The sequence below is a fragment of the Falco cherrug genome, chromosome Z (assembly GCF_023634085.1).
Source record: "Falco cherrug isolate bFalChe1 chromosome Z, bFalChe1.pri, whole genome shotgun sequence".
In the NCBI taxonomy this organism is placed as follows: Eukaryota; Metazoa; Chordata; class Aves; order Falconiformes; family Falconidae; genus Falco; species Falco cherrug.
Genome location: NC_073720.1, coordinates 68,953,331 through 68,974,434, shown reverse-complemented (window position 1 = coordinate 68,974,434; position 21,104 = coordinate 68,953,331). Strand labels below are relative to the sequence as shown.

Below are 21,104 nucleotides of genomic sequence, written 5' to 3'. Positions count from 1 at the left end.
GATGTTGTAACAAAAAAGGCTAAGGTCGACAAAAAGAGATTTCAGGGCTCTGTGAAAAATGCTAAAGAATTCAGAAGCACAGGTAGTATTTTCCCTAATCTTCCCAGTAATGGGGAGAGACTTTGGAAGAAACAGACAAGCCCAGCACATACATACCTGGCTCTAGGACTGGTGTCTCCACCAAAACTTTGGGTTTTAATAACCATAGGAGAGTCTTTGAGCCACAAGGCACAACAGCGCCTGACCAGATGCATCTGTCCCAATGGGGGAAATGCACCTTTAGTCATAAACTGGGGGTACTGAGAGGGCTTTAAACTAGAATCACTGGGGGAAGGGGACGTCAACAAGAGAGCTGAAGGTAAGTCAAGGATTGGCATGGCATTGCTGGAGGGTAGCAATGCTAGTGGGAACATATATACCGCTCCTGGGAGCGCAGGGAGCTTGGGAGCGCATCTGAAATGTTTATACACCAGCGCACACAGTACAAGAAACAAACAGGATGAGCTGGAAGCATTAGACAGTTCTCGCAGCTACGATGTCATTGGTATTAGCGAGACTTGGTGGAAGGAGTCCCTCAACTGGAGTGCTGGGATGGAGGGATACAGGCCGTTCAGGAGGGATAGGCAAGGCAGGTGACGTAGAGGAGTTGCACTGTACATGAGGGAGAGGTTTCATTGCACAGCCCTTACAGTTAGTGATGATGTGGTTGAAAGCCTCTGTGTGAGGATGAAGGGGAATGGAAAACACATATTGAGGTGGGCGTCTGCTACCAATCTCAGTCAGGATATAGCACTGATGAGTTATTCTACAGGCAAGTGGGACAAGTCCCTGGATTGGTAGCCCTTGTCCTTATGGGAGATGTCAGCTTCCCAGGCATCAACTGGGAAGACCATATTGCTGTGACAAGCAAGTGGGAAATTCTTGAAGTTTCTGGAAGGTAACTTCTTGTCACAAGTACTCAATGAGACAACTAGGAGAGATGCCCTCCTATACCTGCCATCCGTGAACAGAGAGGGACTACGTCACGTTCAGACTTGACATTAGGAAGCTCAGAATTCTAAAAATACTGCTAAATTGTGAGAAAGACTTGTGAGAAAAACCTGTAGAAAGGTAAGAAATGAGACAGGGGTATGGTGGCTAAAATGGTGATCACTAACTGCGTAAAGTTGTATGCAAAGTAATTCATCAAATAGAAAGGCAGAAAATTCTGACAGAAAACAAGGAAGGTGGGAGGGGCACCACCAGTCATCACGTTTTTTCAAAGCACTAATGTTGCTCAAGATGGAAATAGACAATTCAGCAACACGAGGATCTGACCAAAAGAGCTGTTGAAGCAGACTCTCCTGATGGAAGCCCATCTGGACGGCAAAGACTTGTATTATATAAGGGTGGCGAGCATATTTTGTCTCAGCCCAATTACTCATTAAGGCTTGGCTATAATCTGTAAGCACTGGCCACTACATAATTACTTTGTACTTTTGCATTTAGCTGCACAAAGTATGTTGCTACAAGCAGGATGCTCAAGCAAGCTGACCTAAAGAAGGGAGGTAACAGACCAACAGAGAACAAATTCAGCCTCAATCCTTTGTAGTAGGCCCTCTTGCCTGAAAGGTGGAGACTGAAAACAAGATTGTCATCCTGCAATGAGTGATTTTTGGAGACTTCAGCTCACTAGATAGGAAATTTCCATTACTGGTGGTTGTAACCTAAACACAGGAATGATCATTTCCCAGAAGTCAAAAATGAAATTACCCTTCAGAGAAAAGTTGAGGGATATGAGTTATTCAGAACTGCTGTCCATTGCAGAGTGCTCAGATGATGAACTTGAAGATGCTGAAAGCGTATGACAAGGTTTATTGCCTGCTGGCTTGTAACTAAGCTACTACTGATCAGTATGTTTTCAATAAGGGTATGTGCTGTCTCTTTAAGAAGGTACTGAGAGAAACATCAGGCATTTTTTCCTGTTCTTTTGAGGGTGGCAGACACTCCCAGTGTAAACACTCAGCCAGGCAGAAATAATTCAGAAATTAGTTGTGGAAGCATCTTAACTGTTAAGGCAGACTACAGTCTGCCCTCTGGCATTTCAAAGGATCTACGAACCTGTCTGTACACCTTGCATACAACTTAGTTGAACCGGGAATAAACACTGATTGTACTTAAGAGACGCATGGTAGCCTCCATGAGAAGGCCTGGATCCCAGTTCAAACTTCTCCATGCCAGAGCCATGGCTATGGTTTACGTAAGTCAGTAAACTGCGACAGGCTTTACAGGCTCATTAAGAGTTCTCTACAGTAAGATTGACTGTGCCATGACAGCTTGATAGTCCTGAATGCTGTTGTGCCATGCCTGCTGTATTACAATGTTTCCACAGATTTAATGACTGCTTATTTACACTAATATAGAATCACGAATTAATGTTGGAAAAGATCTTTAAGATTGAGTCCAAAAAACCACCTTATTTGCTTGCTAGAAAGAAAAGATAGACCCAACAGATAACAAGCAAAAGAACAATGAACTCATATCACAGATCCTGGACGAACAGTAACATTTTGTCTGGAACCTTAGTTAAAAAAGAGACTAAAATTTGCTGCGTGAGTTAAGGAACTCAATGAATAACAGCTTGCTCTACAGATAACAGAGGAACCTATCATCAATCATCAAAAAATCCCACCATCTTTCTCCAAGTGACAGAGAAGCCAATGAGGAGAGATACTATGGTGGACCTTGTTCTCACCAACAAGGAAGAGCTGGTGGAGAACGTGAAGTGCAAGGACAGCCTTGGCTGCAGTGCCCATGAAATGGTGGAGTTCAACATCCTTAGGACAGCGAGGAGGGTACACAGCAAGAATACTACCGTGGACTCAGGACAGCAGAGTCTGGCCTCCTCAGGGATCTGCTTTGTAGACTACCATAGGATAAAGCCCTGCAGGAAAGAGGGGCCCAAGAAAGCTGGTTAATATTCAAGGATCACCTCCTACAAGCTCAGGAATGCTGCACCCCAATGCAGAGGAAGTCAGGCAAAAACACTGGGAGGCCGGCATGGATGAACAAGGAGCTCCTGGACAAACTCAAACACGAAAAGGAAGCCTATAGAGGGTGGGAGCAAGGACAGGTAGCCTGGGAGGAATACAGAGAAACTGTCTGAGCAGCCACGGATCAGGTAAGGAAAGCGAAAGCCCTGACAGAATTAGATCTGGCCAGGGACATCAAGGGCAACAAGAAAAGGTACATCAGTGATAAAAGGAGGACTAATGAAAATGCAGGCCCTCTCCAGAAGGAAACAGGAGACCTGGTTATCTGGGACATGGAGAAGCCTGAGGTACTCAGTGACTCTTTTGTGTCAGCCTTGACCAGCAAATGCTCCAGTCACACTGCCCAAGTCACAGAAGGCAAAGGCAGGGACTGGGAGAATGAAGAACCACCCACTTCTCAAACCTGAAAATAATGTTTGAGAACATCTAAGGGACCTGAAGGTGCACAAGTCCATGGGAACCTTATGAATTGCATCTGTGGATCCTGATGGGACGGGCAAATGAAGATGCTAAGCCACTATCCATTGCATTTCAGAAGTTGTGGCTGTTCAGTGAAGTTCCCGCTGACCGGAAAAGGGGAAGCATAACACCCATTTTTAGAAAGGGAAAAAAGGAAGACCCAGGGAACCATGGCCTAGTCAGTCTCACCTCTGCACCCAGCAAGATCGTGGAGGAGATCCTCCTGGAAGCTATGCTAAGGTACATGGAAAATAAGGAGATGACTGGCGACAGCCAACATGGCTTCACTAAGGGCAAGTTGTGTGCCTGACTAATCTGGTGGCCTTCTGAGACAGGTTTACAGCACTGGTGGATGAGGGAAGAGTGACTGACATCATCTACCTGAACTTGTGCAAAGCTTTGGACACTGTGCCACACAACATCCTTGTCTCTACTGGAGAGAAATGGATGTGACAGATGGATCACTCTGCATGGAATTGGCTGGATGGTCACACTCAAAGAGTTGCAGTCAATAGCTCAATGTCTGAGTGGAGACCAGTGAAAGTGGCACTCCTCAGGAGAGTGGTGCGGTTTAACATCTTTGTTGGCAACATGGACACTGGGGTCGAGTGCACCCTCAGCAAGTTTGCCAATGACACCAAGCTGAGTGGTGCTGTTGACACACTGGAGGGAAGAGATGCCATGCAGAGGGACCTTGAGAGGTGGGCCCATGCAAACATCATGAAGTTCAACAAGACCAAGTGCAAGGTCCTACACATGGGTTGGGGCAATCCCAAGCACAAATACAGGCTGGGCAGAGAATGGATTGAGAGCAGCCCTATGAAGAAGGACTGGGGGGGGCTGGTGAACAAAATGCTCAACACAACCCAGCAATGTACATTTGCAGCCCAGAAAATGAACTGTATCCTGGGCTGCATCAAAAGAAGCATGACCAGTTGAGGGAGGTGATTCTTCTCCTTTACCCAGCTCTGGTGAGACCCCACCTGGAGTACTGTATTCCGCTCTGGGGACCCCAGCATAAGAAGGACATGGACCTGTTGGAACAAGTCCACAGGAGGGCCATGAAGATGGAGAGAGGGCTGGAGCACCTCTCCTATGAAGATAAACTGAGAGGGTTGGAGTTGTTCAGCCTGGACAAAAGAGGGCTTTGGGAAGAACTTATAGCGGCCTTCCAGTACCTACAGGGGGCTTACAGGAAAGCTGGACAGGGACTTTTTACAAGGGCATGTAGTGATAGGACAAGGCGGAATGGCTTTAAACTGAAAGACAGTAGATTTAGATTAGATCTAAGGAAGATATTCTTTCCTGTGAGGGTGGTGAGACACTAGAACAGGTTGCCCAGAGCAGCTGTGGATGCCCCACCCCTGGAAGCATCCAAGGTCAGGCTGGATGGGGCTTTGAGCAACCTGGTCTAGTGGAAGGTGTCCCTGCCCATGGCAGGGAGGTTAGACTAGATGATTTTTAAAGTTCCTTCTAATCCAAACTATTCTATGATTCTGTGAAAACAAATCACTGCTGTCTGCATACATTACTGATGTGTGCAGTAAGATGTCACAAATGCGTTTTATCTATGTGTTAGAATACCACATACATGTGCAAATGGCGTTATTCCTGAAGAGCCATTATTTAATCTCAGTGAAACACTTTTGGTTTTGCCATTTAAATTTATTACATGAGAAAATACTTAGCAATACGTACATGAAAAGTCACTTAAAGCAGACAGGTATGATTAATTACTTCAGCACCCTTCTGGTGCCACAGTTTGACAGATGCTGATGAAGTCAGAAGTGCTCATTGATATGACTGGCCTGTTAAAGTAAAGCTAAACAAAGGCTTCATGCAAAGTTGCAGTATACTCTAAATGACCCATGAGTGCAGAAGAAGAGATAAAAGCACAGTGACTGAAGATCCTTAACCCACAGGTGATGACAACTCACATGGCAGATCTGTAAGTGGAGGCTCAGCCTAGTACTAGCTCCTAATACGAAGGACAAAGATGCTCCTGCTTGATCAAGAGGTAACAGACATGGGGGGAGGGCTGGGCAGGAAAAGGATGAGCTGTAATCCCACTCCCACATTATTACACTTCACTTTCATCTATTACTGTATCATAAGCCTAACTTACACAGCAAAATTCCATAACCTTGACTTAAGATGTGAGAAAGATGTGTGGAAAAGTCTACAGAAAGATAATAACTGAAGGCAGACCCAAGACTCCTCACACAGGATTGGCTGGTAGCTTACAGATTGAAGAGGAGATAAATCCACCAACAAGGAAAAGCATAAAATGCAATGGGGAGAAAAAACCCAACACCACGGCATGGAGAGCAAATGTCATCAGCTGCTGTTTGGGTTGGAATCAATTAAAAGTGGCAAGTCAGCAACCCAGAGTATTTGGCCCAGGAGGCCACAGAGGCTGACCTTTCTTCTCCAAAACAATGCTAGTCCAGCCAACAGTGGCTTTTTGAGTGTTGTTTCAAAGGCATTGTTACAATTTAGGGGCAGGGGGGGTGGGGCTAGTAGTGGTGGTTTGTTTTGTTTTGTTTTTTCTTCAGTGCTACAGACTGTGAAAGGAAACGCAGCATTACATAAAATAACATTTGGCAAATGAACACTCAGAAATCTGTAGGGTACTGGCATCTTCCACAAAAAGTACATTCAATACTTACTGTGCACACATGAGGCCAGTTCTCAAGCTGATGGAGCACTGCTGTGTTAAGCTCCTCCCAGTACATTTCCCGGTAGATGTGTGGCACCTTTGACACCCAGACACCGCTGCTGCATTTGCTCAGAATCTCCTTAATGCGACTTTGAACTTCACTGACATGAGCTGCAGAAGGGCCAGAGGCAACAGTATGTGTATCCCCAATGGATGTATTCAAGTTATCTGTTAAACAAAAATAAAGCCTTGAAGTAAACAGCCTTATCGGCAGAAGGCAGATAATTATCTACCTACTAAAAAATTAAACATGAGAGCTGCCAGCGTAACATCAACTCTAAAATGTGGCTCTCCAGCCCAGCATGGTTGTTTCAGTCACTTTCTATTGGAAAGAGCCATGGAAGCCTCAGACACTTAGTAATTGACCTGAAGCTGAATTTTCAGTCACTGTAGTTCTTTTCATAAGACATCACTAAATGTTTCTTCTGAAGGGATTCTGGAAAAGGTTACTGAACCCTCAGCCACACTGTTGCTGAGAGGCTGCACTCAGACAGTGTTTCAAGACGGACACAACATGACTTCTGTATGAGTACAGAGAGCACAACGAAGATACAGCCAAGTACCCAAGGATGTTCTAAATGCAGACAGATGTACAAAACAGTCCAATGATTTGCCTTTCATTCTAAGATACATCCTGAGGAAAAGTCTGAACCCAGCCCCCTACCTTTCTGAACTACTGCACAGTGGAAGCCCTCCAGCAGAGTGGGGAAAGAGACAGCAACTGTCCAGCTGCTTTGGATAGTTTCATACATCAAGTGTAGGAGCAAGGCAGTCATTATCCCCGCTGGAGGTTCACATCACTAGCCTGCCTGCTCTCTCATTTCTATTTCTTCCTTCCCTTTAGAGGGGTGTATTTGCTACCAGACCTGAAACTTCACAAATCAGCCTGACACATCACAGAGAAAGCAACCACCACTTGACAAGCCCATCAACTGCACAACTGCTAGTAGCCAGGCATGCAGAAGGGTATTTTCCAAACAGCTAGGTTAGTGTGCTGCTTACTCCTAAAAGCCAGGATTTCAGTCTGCTATATCAGATTCCTACCCTGGCAGTGAAGTTAACCACACTGCTCCTGTTTCCAAGCTACTCACACTAGCTTTGCAATTGGGTTTGACACTTACTACACAAGGATTTTCCTAGAAGACAGAGGCAGACAAGTAAACACACACACTTCCCCAGCACCATGACAGCAGAGTGAGAAGGTTCACCCACTTGGTTTCTCACCCAAACCTATCTTCATTCAAAACAAGTACTAAGATGGATTTTTCTTAAGATGACACCCAAACTAATGTGAGTAGTAGACATCAGTTTTCTTAATGGGCAAACATACCATTTGAATCTATGGAAGAGCTTCTAGACAGGTGAACTTGCAACTCCTTTTGAAACCGTGGTGGGACAGTTAGTCTCTTCTCAGACCTAAAATTGCAAAGCACATTGCTTTAAATCATTCTCCTGACTCTGAACAGCATTCCATTTACTTACCTACACATAAAATGTATTTCACATACTTCTAGCAGGCCCCCTCCAGAAGGTCAGTCACAATGTCCTGGCCTGGAAGACAACCTGACCGGCAGTAACAAGACAAATCAAGAGGTGGTTTCTAGATTTTCCTTATTATCCTGATTATTGTAGAAACAAAACAGACAGTAGACATTAACAAAAGGAAAGCATCTAGGCCTAGTAACACAGTTGATGGTCTTACATTTGATACCTTCAGCCTTGCTATTTGATCTTTTAGCTAGATGATATCTGAAGTCTTGCTGTTGATTATGCTCACCTTGGTAGCCACATCAGTCTTCTGAAAGTATTTGGCTTCAGAAGTCAGGGGAACACCTAAAACTACACAGGAACTCAAGGTCTCTTTGTGGATGCTGTTGCTACACTGTTTAACAGATTCCTCTCTGCTCTCCCACAGAAAGGACACAAATGTCATGCTTGCAGGTGTTCTTCTGAGGCTCCTCAGAAAGCAGCAGCTTATACAGGGAGCACATGCAGCACAATGAGCTCCTGAGAATGAAGAGGTCACAGCAGTGTGTAGCTCACCAAGACTGTTATGGAAACAATCAGCTGTGGAATAATTACATACACTGCAAGTAAAAGGGAACAAGACTTGGAGAAAAGAGTTCAAAGTCTAGGACTGAGCACCTCCCAAAGACACATACCCAAGGCAGAACTGCAGTGGAGAAGTCAGGGTGGCAAATGCACCAAGACAGCTCTCCATAGAAGCATGGCAGGTTGCTGTGAACACCAGACATCTCCAGACCACAGCAGCCACCACACACACACTAAGCCAGCCCTGCAGACAGTCCCTGCCACCAGGGCAGTAAGGAGGCTGGCCACCTCTGGAGTTCAGGGACAGCTCTGGAGGAAACCACAAACTTCACCAGACATAGAAGCACCAAGGAGGATTTTCCGAGCTCCACCTGGCCTCTCAGAAGGTAGAAGAGGGGTCAAGTATGAAGCTGAGCCCAGTAGCAACAGGAAGCTAAGACCAGCACATTATTAAGGTAGCCCTATGTGCCTTCACACTAACTTTTAATCAGAGTACATCCACATCAGAAAGAGGCCTCTCACATTCACACCTCTTCTAAGCAGCATCTTATAAGATTTAACATGAACTTACTTGTCTCCTTCACTTTTTTGCTGTCCCTGTAAGAGGAAACTACTGCTCCTCCATCAGCCATGGGGTTCACTTGTACCAGAAGTAATACTTCTGTTCTGGGTCATGTCCCACAGCATTAGCAGTGTGAACAGCCACTGTCCAGCACAGCATTTTCCAAAACAGGAGACACATATCCAGAAGTGCTGAGCAGCAGATCAACTGCAAGCCCATTTGTGAAACACAAGTGGGATGAGACTCAAAAAGTACAACGGCAAACTCACCCACATGATACCCAAATACACATTCACACCTTGCACTGATTGGGTATCTGAAAAGACTCTTCTAACACTCCACCTGCAGCACAGTAAAACCCTTTACCTTCTGGGCACAGCTCAGATCCCCACAAAAAGCAGCAACACAGTTTCTTCTTAGAAGGTGTGCTGTGACTGGCCATACAGGCCTTACAAGAAACCCACGATCTCACTTCTCTATACATACGGACAACTCCAAGCTGGACAGACACCCAAGAAAAAAAAGTCCCTTCCTTAAGAGAAGCAGACTCTTAAGAGACTACCACCATTGCTAGGCAGCAACCAAAACAATCCCATGAGCTAGCCACATGGGTAATGGACACTGTTTTGCTACTGCTGCCTCCCAATAGGAATCCATAGCCATGTTCTGGTCCTCAGTGCCACGTACCATTTCTACCACCTCAAGCCACACATCAGGTGACATGGATAACATGAGTGCAGGGTAAGCCAGCAGGAACTGCAGCAAAATTTCAGTGAGGAAGAGGGCAGATGTTCCCCTCCCAAGCCATGCCATCTGGAACAGCTCAGAAAGGAACCTGTAACATAGTACTGACGATTCCCTTACGCTCCATATGAAAGGTAATAGGATTTGGGATCCTCTCATGCCACTTCATGTTCTATCTTCCTGTGCTTCCTGCTGTGGTTCAACAGCTTCCCATGGAACAAAGTGGTGCTAACACATCAGCTTTGGGCCCATTTATCATCATATATATCACCAGTTTCAAGCCCTACAATCAGACAAGGATCCTGCGATGTGCTGCTTCCTCACACAGACCATGGTGGTCTCCTCTCTCCAAAGACGGGAGGTAACAGAGACAGACAGTGGCAGGGCCACTTCTCACCAGCATGCCTGGTACAGAAAAGTTGGCTACCTGCAAGGCCTCATGTTCCTCAACTGCTAGAAATTGCTCCCAGCAAGAGGCCTGCTAGCCACACCACCAACAAGAGCACAGATCAGCAGCCCAGCCCTTCACAAATGCCTGACCAGCCATGCAGACCTGCCAAGCCCCTAAATGTAGCTGTAGCCAAGCAGCCAGTCATGTTTCATTCCCACAGAGCGCTGTCTCAGAACGAAGGGAAGGCATGCCCTTCCCTGCCTGTCACCTTTACCTCGGTATGGCCCATGCCATCCAACTCTGCTCCTTGGACAGTGCTATTTCAGCAGTGGGGCCAGGTGGCAGCCAGCAACAAACACTGCCTGCTGGTCCAAACAAAGGGACCACCATACATCTTAACCTGTTATCATCTGTGCCGTTGCCTTCCAGCTTCAAGAGTCTCTGCAGTTAGCCTTACAAGCAAGGTCTCTCCCACCTTCTGTGGGTCTGCAGGTCCACAGAAGCATGCCCATGACATGAACTAACCAAGTGATTGCTGTTATAAAGACAGCATTCTTTGTATGTCTCAGACTCCGCAACAGTTTCTGCAAGAAGGCCTGGGAGGGCACCAGGAAACAACCTGGCACAATAGCAGCTACCCTCAGCATCTCCCCTTTGTCACCTGAGTGGGACAGAATGGGGAGGAGAAACAGCCTCTTCCCCTTCCACTCAAGACTATGCAGTGGCCATGCAAATCTCCCAGCAAAACCGCGCAGAGCGCTAGAGAGGTGGGTCATGGACTTCAGCAGCCACAAGGGAACTGCCATTAGGATCCTCACTACACAGCGCTGGGTGGAGCAGGACAAAGCCTGTCACTAGGAGGACATCCTGCCAAGGCAAGCAGCACAGATCTGCCAAAGCGGGATAGATGCTCAGCACAGAAGAAGAAATCCAAGACCCTTAAGTGCCCAGGTTGCCCAGAGAAGTTATGGATGCCCCCTGTCTGGAGGTGTTCAGTGCTAGGGTGGATAGAGCTCTGAGCAACCTGGTCTAGTGGAAGGTGTCCCTGCCCATAGCATGGTCATTGGAACTAGATCACCTTTAAGGTCCCTTCCAATCCAAACCATTCTAATGATTCTGTTGGTGCAACTCTGAGAGCACAAAAGCGGACAGGCAGGAGAGCAGAGCAGGTGTCAGAAAGCAAACCCAGAGAAACTGCACATGGACAACCCTTACCCCAGACTGGTAAATGGGGCAGGGACAAGCCCTGGCACCTTCAGGATTTCTCTCAGTCAGACTATGCTGTGAATACACAGCCACTCTCACAGGCAAGTGCTTGCACCACTGTGGGAACAGTGCCTTTAAGTCTGTGCTGGCTACCTGTGGAGGCTGGCGTGAGTCCAGGATTTCTGGGAATGCTCCTCACAGCTCCACTCATCCGCACACACTTTTGAGGTCAGGACCTCCTGGCTCAAAGCAGCTTCCCCTCCTGCAATTCCCAAAGCACAAGCAACTACAGAAGCTACAGGGGCACAAAACACCCCCAAAACCAAGTCTATGAGACATGGACCTTGCCGATCCTGCTTCAAACTGGCTGAGTTGAAACAAATTAATCCAGTTACATGGGCCACTACACACCCTTGCATTAAAACAGAATATGGTCCTCTTTCATTTGGACCCTTTGCAACACTAGACATCTCCTCTCCAGGACAAAGGATCTCTGCCTTTTGAGCATTCAGAAGCTCCAAGTACTACAAAACCCCTTCTGGGCTTCCAGCAGCTAACCCAGAAAGAACTAGGAGTGCTCTCCTTGCTCTGCCTGTCGAGGGACAAAGGATGTCTGCCTTTTGGGGAAGTGCCACTTCAAAAGACCCGACTCATCTGCACACACAGAAAAGGGAAGGCCTGCGCACACCTGCTCCCACGCCTCTGTCACAGCAAGATGGCTTGGGCTCCTCTGCTGCAGCAGCCTCCTCCACAACACAGGCAGCAGAGCTGGCGACGCCTTTCCACCGCAGCTCCACCCAGCTTGCTCAGGAGCACAAGAGCAGGGCTGAGCTCAGCCCACGCTCACGGCGTTAGGAGCGTGGTGCGGACAGAGCCCCACCTCGAGTCTCCCCACTCCTGCTGGACCCCGGCCTCGCCCTCCTCACCTCACACACGCAGCACGTCTCCCTTCCCTGGCCTCTACCTCCAAACCCTCCGCTCCTCACACGGCTGCTGCCAGCAGCTCCGGCGTTCTCGCTGCTCCTGCCACTGCTCTCCTCTCACCCACCTCAGCTTCACAGCCACCGGCTCCTGCCACCATCACCACCTGCCTCTCGACTCCTCCAAATTTCTGCCAGGGCACATCCAAACAGCTGCTGCTCAGCCACAGCCCAGCTGCCCAGGGACACAAGGAGCACCTCCTGTCCTCGTGAGGAGCCCTGCCCCAGTGCAAAGCCCCAGCACATCCACCCAGCAGCCCCAAGGCTCCCTCCGCCGCCTCCTCCATCCCAGGGGCACCTGCCCACTCCACCAGCACCAGCACGCTGGGCAACGTCCCAAAAGGCGTGACCACCAGAGCACTGCCGTAGCAAAGGGCGCTTTGCTGAGCGGCACGAAGCTTATGAGGCAGGGCCAGCAGCCGGCAGTGTCACGCTATGCTCCCAGGCACTCCCGCAAAGCTGAAGTGGCTGCTGCCCTCACGAGCGCTCTGAGCGCATCCTCATCTCCCCCATCCTGGCACCTGTACCCCTGACGCAAGCAGGACTCACGCCGGCGCCTGGGCCAGGACACGCCTGCTCTCTGCGGGTCTTCCAGAAAGAGCGGGCACCACGGCAGGATTAAAAGTGTCACTCTGCTCGGTGCCGCTTCACAGCCACGCCGCTGCACAAGCGGCACACCACTGCCATTTCCATTCAGCGCAAGGCTGACTTCCAACCCAGCCCGGTGACCTGCACAGGATTACCACCACAATCACAGCAGCTCCAGCGGACTTAGCGCAGCCACAATGAGGGAACAGCAAACACTTTCCCACCACCATCAGCTGATGGCCCAGGGCAGCCGAAAACAACACAGAAGGACAAATGATGGGGCAGCACTCGGGTAAGCCGCCTGGATTAGACAGGCTCAAAGCGGGCTGAAAACCAGCATGTACCGCTAACCCAGCAAAACTGCAGCTCCGGCCCTCATCTCCATTCACCCAAACACGGTCAGGCAGCTGCTGGCTCCCAGCACACGGACAAGGGCCGCAAGGGCTAACAGTGCAACGCAGAAGCCAGGCAAGAGCAGCCACCGGCAGACAACCACGAGCCTGAACACGCAGCGTCACCTCTTGCCTCCTCCTGCTTTCCAGCACAATGGCCACAACGGCTCCCTCCCCAGCCAGGGAAACAGTGACATCCACACCTCCGCCTTGGTGTGACACCTTTGGCCACGTTTCTCCCCAGAGGACATGGGAGCAGGTCAAGAGCAGAGTGTGGCCGTGGCAGCGTCCCAAAAGGCAAAGGACCACCTGTCTCCCTCCTGGGTACCAACCCACGCTCAGACTTCATCTTCTGCAAGGGCGGGAGCCGGGATTCCCACGTCCCAAAGCGCACTGCTGCCATGCTAGCATCCAAGGGTCCACCACACTTGTTTCACCTCGCTCGCACACGTGTAAACACATGTCCACACACTCACCTGTTCACTACAGTGACATGCCTCTGCATGGGAATTTCTTTAGGTGCTCCGCTCCCAGCAGCCGGTGGCAAGGCAGACCGCACACTCTCCGCGCTGGGTTTCACCATGCCACATGCCACTCCTCTACCTCGTGGTGGGCGAGGAACAGCCCTCTTGCCGCCTTCTTCTGGCATGCTCAAACACCTGGGCTGTCGCAAAGTTCCTTTGGGCTTTCCTAAAGAGTTTGCAGACATAGCTGTGAGTAGCACTCCCCTCTCCCAACACAAACAGGCTTGAAGCGCCCTCCAGGGAGCCCACACTTTTACCAAAAGACACTTCAGAAGGACGCTTTCAGCCACAGTCCTGGGTCTCTCGGCTACAGCACCATGGCTCACACCCAAGGACTCACAAGCCACAATCCCCGCTGCCACGCTGCAGCAGGCAGACAGGAGACGCCTCTTTCCTTACGCTCTCCAAAGAGCCACGCGAGTGTCAGGTGCCACAACAGCTCATGTCTCAGGTGGAACCCACGGCCAGGCTGCCCTTCACCACCCCGCAGCAGCTCCCAGCGGCGTAGCACACGCAGCCTAACTCAACCTCCTCAGCCACCTCCTGCACTGCTGCCAAAAGCTGTCTTCCAAGCCTTCTCCTCCAGGACTCCCGCCATGCAGCAGAGGTTGCCAAGTAACACCTGCACAGGAACACGCCGCACCGGCCTTCAGGCCACGTGGGCATAAGCAAGCTCTTGGTCACTTTGCTGTTTCTCTGCTGGCTCTACCACACCAATTCTGGCAGGCTCAAACACTTCCGAGGGCTATCACCGTGCAAGACAGCAAACCAACGGGCGCTTACAGTCGTGGTCATTTAACTGGGACGCGAGTCACCAGTTCAGCTTCTCGACAGAGGGCGGGCTGCTGGTGTAGTTGCAGGAAAGCAAGAAGCAGCAAACCCTTCGTTACAAGCAAACTGCAAGACCTGCCGTTGCTCCAAGCTGCCGACTCACAAGTGGATGGCCTTGCCTGGCCCTGATCCTCGGACACCCCACCGACACCAACACAACAACAGCGCAGCAGTGAGGGAAACCTGACCCACCGGCTCTGGGAAAGCGGCTGCCACAGCTTACACTTAAGCAAAAAGGCAGAGTACAAAGAAGAGCCCCTGGGCATCAGCAATGGCGTGGCTCCAGGGCACTTGCAGCAGCAACAGGCGCTGCTGAAACCGCCCCAGATGGGGCTGCAGGGGCTGCTTCTCGCTGTGAGGGCATGGCTCATCCCTGTCCTCCATAACGGGCTGAGCTCAGCCCCAAAGAGCTAGCAGGCTCCTTGCCACGCTTCTCGCTCGCACCTCCATGACATTTCTCAGAGAAGCATGGGCAGGTGGCAGTGACGCCAGGCGTCCCCCAAGAACTTTTCAGCCAAGACCATTCACATCTCACGCACGTGCTCCAGAAGGGCTTCCTCACTGACCACGGCTTGCAAGCGCAAGCACCCTTGTCAGCAACACCCCCTGCTCCCAGGGCTCTTCGCTATAAGCACACAGCTCGTGGCCATTAGTGACACACCCTCACGGCCAAGACTTTTGCCCCAGCCGCTGCACAGTTCTTTCACAAAGGTAGGCCTGCCACAGCTGCCTGGGTCTTACCTGCTAACGTGACTGGAGACGTGTTCTTCAGCCTCATCTGGCAGTTCACTTGCCGTCCCATTTTCTTCTTGGAACTCCTCTGCCGAGCCACCAGTTGAGCAATTGGCACAGTCTCGCTGCAAGCAACAGCGTGGCAAATGACCTTGGCGGAGCAGGAAGGGGACAGGAGAGAAAACAGTCAGTGAGGTCCAAGCTCATCCACAACACGCAGAAGGATTTGCAGCCACTTCCATGCCTGTAACTGCTGGGTCACACAGGCCTGCAGGCACTTCAGCAAAGGCTTCAGCAGCACACGCAGATCTCGGGGACCTCCCTCTCCTTTCGCAGCGCACCTCAGAAATCACCAAAGCAGATTGCCAGAGCCCCTCCATCACCTTCCCACGTTAGGTTGAGCCCAATCCTGGCTGCACAGATTGCCCTGCAGGCACTGGGCTGGCCCACAACAATAGCCTGGCTGGGGCAAGCCCACAGCCACCTACCCGGCCTCCTTAACAGCCTCGTGCCCTCACCTCCCCGAGCCACGGCTCAACAGTCCTCGAACGGATGCAGGAACCCTGCTTAGGCAAGCCCCCAGGCCACATACACTTGGCCGCCCGGAGGAGATGCAAGCCCAAACTCCTGGGACATTCTGCTGCTGACAGCCTGCAAAAGCAGCTGAACAAGCACCCAGGGCTCCACGAGGACGAAGGCAGCCACCCAAAAAGCCATGAGTGAAAAACAGGAGTCGGTGGTCTCAGGGGACCTCTCTGTGGCTCTCAGCCATGCTCTGTGGTGGTGGCACCTGCTCAAAAAGGAGACCTCACACACAACCACTGCTACCACCATAACCGTGGTCCCCAGTACATGTAGGGGCTGACAGTTTTAGCACACGAGCACAGCGGGAGACACTGAGGGACTTGGCCAGCGCCTCTGAAGTTTAGCAAACAGCAGCTCCAGAAAGGATTTTTTCTCACAAGCGAGGCAGGGCAACCAAAGCAGAAAAACCGAGGGCCAAGACAAAAAAAGCAAGCAACTGCTAATCAGCCACGGCTTGCTTCAGACTTCTCAGTCTCTCAGGCTGACTCAAACAGCCCAGCGAAACGGGGGTAAGGGAAGACAACACCAGGAGAAAGCGACACTCAGCCTCCAGCAGCGCGCTCCAGCTCATCCTTCCCCTTCTCTTCTTCGGCCACCACACACCCAGCACCTGCACCGCGCTGCCTCTCCTTCTGAGCGACAGCTCTCCTAGATCAGGAGCTCCCGCTTAGAAGTCACACAGCATACACGCTGTGCAGTCAACGCCTATGCAAAACGCGTACCAGCAGCGACACCACTACATTACTCTACCAAGCTGCTTTCCAGAGGGTCAGCCCCCAGACTGTACAGGTACCTGGGCTCGTTCTTCCCCAGGTGCCGGACTTACCCTTTCCCTGCACCGGGCTTCACAGGGTTCCTCTTGTTCCATTTCTCCAGCTTCTTGAGGTCCCACCAAATAGCAGCGCATCCACCTGCACTGCCACTCCTTCCTATCACCTACAGACTCGCTGAGGATGATCTCTGCCCCATCGCCCCAGTCATTCATGAACACGTTAGACAGCACTGCCCCAGCATCGAGCCCTGGGGCACGTCGCTAGTGACTAGTCTCCTGATGGGGTTTGTACCACTGCTTATGGGAGACTGTCAAAGCCTTACTCAAGTGCAGATAAACCACATCCAATGCTCCCCCCTCACCCACCCAACCGCTTACTTCATTTTGGAAGGGTGTTGCTTTGGCCTCACAGGACTTCCGCTTCACAAATCCATACTGACTGCCTGCCACCTTGTCCTTCACATGGCCGGAACAGCTTTTCAGGATTAGTTGCTCAATCACATTCCCCAGAGACAGAGCTCAGGCTGACCAGCCTGCGGCTCTTCAGAGCCTCCTTCCCACCCTTCCCGAAGGTAAGGCCTGCTTTCTTCCACTCCTCGGGAACCTCGCACAAACCACCATGACCTTGCAAAGGTAATGGAAAGTGGTCTTGCAACAACATCAGGCAGCTCCCTCAGCACCCCCGGGTGCATTGCAGCAGACCCGTGGGCTTGCTGGTTTAAATGTTCCCTAGCCTAATCCTCCACCGCTGAGGGCAAGTCTTCCTTGCCCCGCACTTCCCCACTGGTCTTCAGGAGCCTTGGCATTGCTGCTGGCTGCTCCTAACAGCAAAGATCAAGGCAAAGGTGGCAACCAGAGCCTCAGCCTCCTCCACGTCCTTTAAGACCAGGTCCCCGTTGCTAGTCCTCAGCAGACCCCCATGTTCCCTAGTCACCCTTTTGCTGATGGCGCACCTGGAGAAACCCTTTTGTTGTCCTTCACGTCCCTTGCCACAAGCAGCTCCCTGTGGGCTTTAGCTTTCCTCAGCCCACCCCTGCACGGTGGGATGGTGCCTCTGTACTCCTTCCACCTCACCCACCTCTGCTTCTGCCTCTTGTGCGCCTGCTTCTGATGGTAATGTCAGGAGCTCCCTCTTCATCCATGCGTGTCTCCAGCAATGCTGCTTTTAAATAGTCACTGAAAGGAGAGAGAAACTTGGCCAGACAGTGGCCTGTACCTGACCGAGGCTTCACTCATCTTTGTGAAAGGTGAACATGAGATCCTGAACTCTTCACCCTTTCAGAGACGTCTGTGCCGCAACCTGTGCTCCATGGACTGAGCACGGACTTGGTAAGGCTTTAGTGAAATGAAACACAGCAAAGCGTCGGAGTTCTCCATCTGCTGTACCTTCTGGCTTCTAGTTTTTCTGCTCTTCCTGTATTTTCTACTCTGGCCCATACAGTTAGCCAGGTGCTTGAAGGACTTGCTTTGGAAGGGTGCTCTCAGAACCGGCAGGGCTTTGGGAGCTGTTCTGAAGCCGATGGCACTCTGTCTTGGTTTTCAGGTGGTTGAACTCGCCAGTAATAAAGGCGGTCTTTCTTAAGCCCACGCATGCTGCTTTGAGCAGCATCTCTGTATTCCTCCCAGGTCACTTCTCCCTGCTCCCGCCTCATGCCTGCTTCCTTGTCACGGCTGCGTTTTGTCAGGAGCTCCTGTTCATCCGTGCAGCGCTCCTAGCACCTTTGCTTTTCTTCCCTGATTGTTGGGATGGACCATTCTTGACACTGGAGGAGGCAGTCCTTGAAAATCCACTACCTCTCGCAGACCACGCTTCTCTCCACGACTCTATCCCACAGGAGTCTTCCAAGCAGGCTCCTGAGCAGGCCAGAGTCTCTTCCCCTGACACCTACTTGTTGATACCGCTCTTTGCCTTATTCCCCTCCTTTCAGGCTCCCAAACACCACCATCTCATGGCCGCTGCAGCCAGGGCTGTCCCCAGCCTTTAGCTCTCCAACTAGTTCTTCCCTCGTAAGAATCAGGTCCAGCAGAGCATCTCCCCTCATGGGCTCATCACTTGCCTCGGCATGCCGTCACCAGCACACCCCAGAAACAACCTGGGTTGCTCATGCTTGGCTCTCTTCTCACCCCAGCAGCTACGGCACCGGCTCAAGTCCTCTCTGAGGACCCAGGGCCTGCACATGAGGCTTCTTGCAGTCGTCACAAGGCGGCATCATCTGCTTTACCTACCACTTCTTCCCAACTAAGGCGTTTGTGACAGCCAGACGCCATGGGGCCCGTACGCTGGCCTGCCCACTGCCCATAAACCCTGAGCTCTGGCTGTCTCACCATCCTTCCCAAGGCAGAGCTCCAAGCGCCTCCACTGCCCTTGCAGGGTGCTTCTTCTCAGTTGCTTCGGGCACGCAGAGCATAGCTGGCGCTCCTCAACCAATGTAAGTCCGTCTCCAATACCTCTTCAGTAGATTCTGCCTTTCCCACCTTTGAATGTCACGTTTCACTCCCTCCTTACAGCTGACACAGAGAAGGCACCACCTCTAGTGCTATCCAAGAGTCCACAAGGCTCTCGGCACACATCGTATTAGAGGGTAAGGAATGGGACGGTACCAGGCTACGCCCTGCAAGGCCCTAGTCACAAACAGGTGGCTATCTGCCACAGCCACCACGAGGAAGCATTAAACTGCAGCATCACAAATGTTCCCAGAGGTACCTGCGGTCATGTTACTGATGTAGCTGCAGCCAACGCAAGCTTGGAGCAAGCAACAAAGAGCCCCAGGTTTGAAAACCTGTGCTAAAAGGGCACATTCGGACAGCTCTCAAAATGCAGCAAGGGAAACTCTTGATTAAGAATGGCCACATTTCCAGACATCAGCACAAAACCCAGGACATCTCTCATCACACTCCTCACCGCCAGCCAGGAAGACCTGCTTCTCACTTCCCAGGTGCCATCCCGATCCAGCTGAGCCAAACAAGGAGCTCAGCCATAAAGCCTGTCTCGCTAGACCCGCTGCGACAGCCACACATTGTGCCAAACATCTGTTCGCCTTCTCCTCTCCCACAGTCTATACAGACTTCAGGGAGACCGGCATGGCTCTAACAAGTGACAGGATTCAAGCCCTGCACCCAAACACATCACCCACAAGTCACGCAGCTATTCCAGCCATCAAGAGAATGCCTTCTGACCAAAAATCAGGAACCCCGCGCTGCTCGGCAAAGAGCCTGGGGGGGCTGGCAAGTTGCTTCCAAGCTGGCAGCCACCAGGAGACACAGGCTAGCAAAGCAATGCCAGGGAACAAGGGAAAACTCTCCCACCGCACAAATATTCTCTGCTGAGCTCTGCTCCACCTCCTCCTTCACCGCTCTGCTGACTCCCTGTCCCTTGCTCACTTGCTAAGCTGAGGCCTCGCAACCCTTGCACAAAGGCACCTCACTTGCATGGGCTCTCCCTCACCTCAGCAAGTCTTCACAGCCCTGCGGCACTGCAACTCATGACAAAGAGCGCTAAGCCCAAAGCAGCCACTGTCAGGCATACAGGCAGCAGCAGCCACAACAGCGTCGCTGTAGCAAAAAGATGAGGCTAAACGCCACCCTGAAGAGATGACCAACACTCACCCACACGCATTGACCTTCTTTACCATCCCAGGACAGCTCATCCGTATCCCCTCCACAGTTACACATGCTGAGGCAGGGACCAGAGCTCTACAGCCACACAAACTGCTTTCCAGACAGATCTCTTGGTTCTGGGAAAATGCAACCTTCCACCTTTTGCAAACACAACTTCGCAGTCAGCATACAGAGGCAGGAAAACAAGGGGCACCTGGTCTACAACCACAGCTTCCAGTATTCCCAGCAGCAGGGCGTGACATACATGCCACAGTACTTTTCTCAGAAATCCACGCACAAGCACAGGTGAAGTGATGAACCACACACACTCTACAAACACAAAAACCATTTCTGAAGTTCGAGTCTTACCTGTCCCATTTTGTTTTCTTCCATTCTGACCACTGCTGGGATGCTCTCCAAGTAGCCTTCCAGTGTGCCATGGCCTAGGTGCCTGAAGGGAATCCACTCACCGGTCAGGGATTTGTATTCACCCTGAAGCTCTGACAAAGGTACGCCGTTTTTAAAGGGATGAAGAACAGCTCGCAGTGTTTTTGCAATAAGTTCAGGCTCCTGCATCTTCATCTATACATACCACCTCCACCCAGAATGAAAAAGGATAGAAAAAAAAAAAATAAGGCGGCAGCAATTTTACATATACAGGCTAAAAATACTGGCTCTTACTATTCAAACCCCCTCCCCAAACAAGCAAGGAATCAGTGGCTCATCTTTGCATACTTCTATGTAGACTTGTAGGGGCCCGATCCTGCCAGCCAAGCATGGGGTGGTATGAAACAGACCGGGCATGACCTCCAAAAAAACAGGTGAATGAGCACAGCAGTCTCTGGGCACGGGCTGTCCCTGGCCACGGCGTCAGAAGAGCAGGGCTGCCAGGCAATTTGCCCACCCATGTTCCTGCCTGCAGGGCCAGGACTTCCACC

At 51.0% G+C, this 21,104-nt stretch overlaps 1 protein-coding gene across 3 annotated transcripts in view; it reads right to left on the bottom strand.

Annotated features, from left to right (window-relative positions):
- Positions 1-21,104, bottom strand: part of TDRD7 (tudor domain containing 7) — a 48,512-nt gene that overhangs the window by 23,897 nt on the left and 3,511 nt on the right. For all 3 annotated transcript variants that reach the window (XM_055698814.1, XM_055698815.1, XM_055698816.1), the window contains exons 2-6: positions 20,536-20,761; positions 15,222-15,363; positions 13,602-13,815; positions 7,541-7,626; positions 6,161-6,378 (exon numbers count right to left, since the gene is read on the bottom strand). In XM_055698814.1, the coding sequence (XP_055554789.1) occupies positions 6,161-6,378; positions 7,541-7,626; positions 13,602-13,815; positions 15,222-15,363; positions 20,536-20,748 (873 nt within the window). In that variant the 5' untranslated portion in view covers positions 20,749-20,761. The remainder of the gene's footprint in view (positions 1-6,160; positions 6,379-7,540; positions 7,627-13,601; positions 13,816-15,221; positions 15,364-20,535; positions 20,762-21,104) is intronic.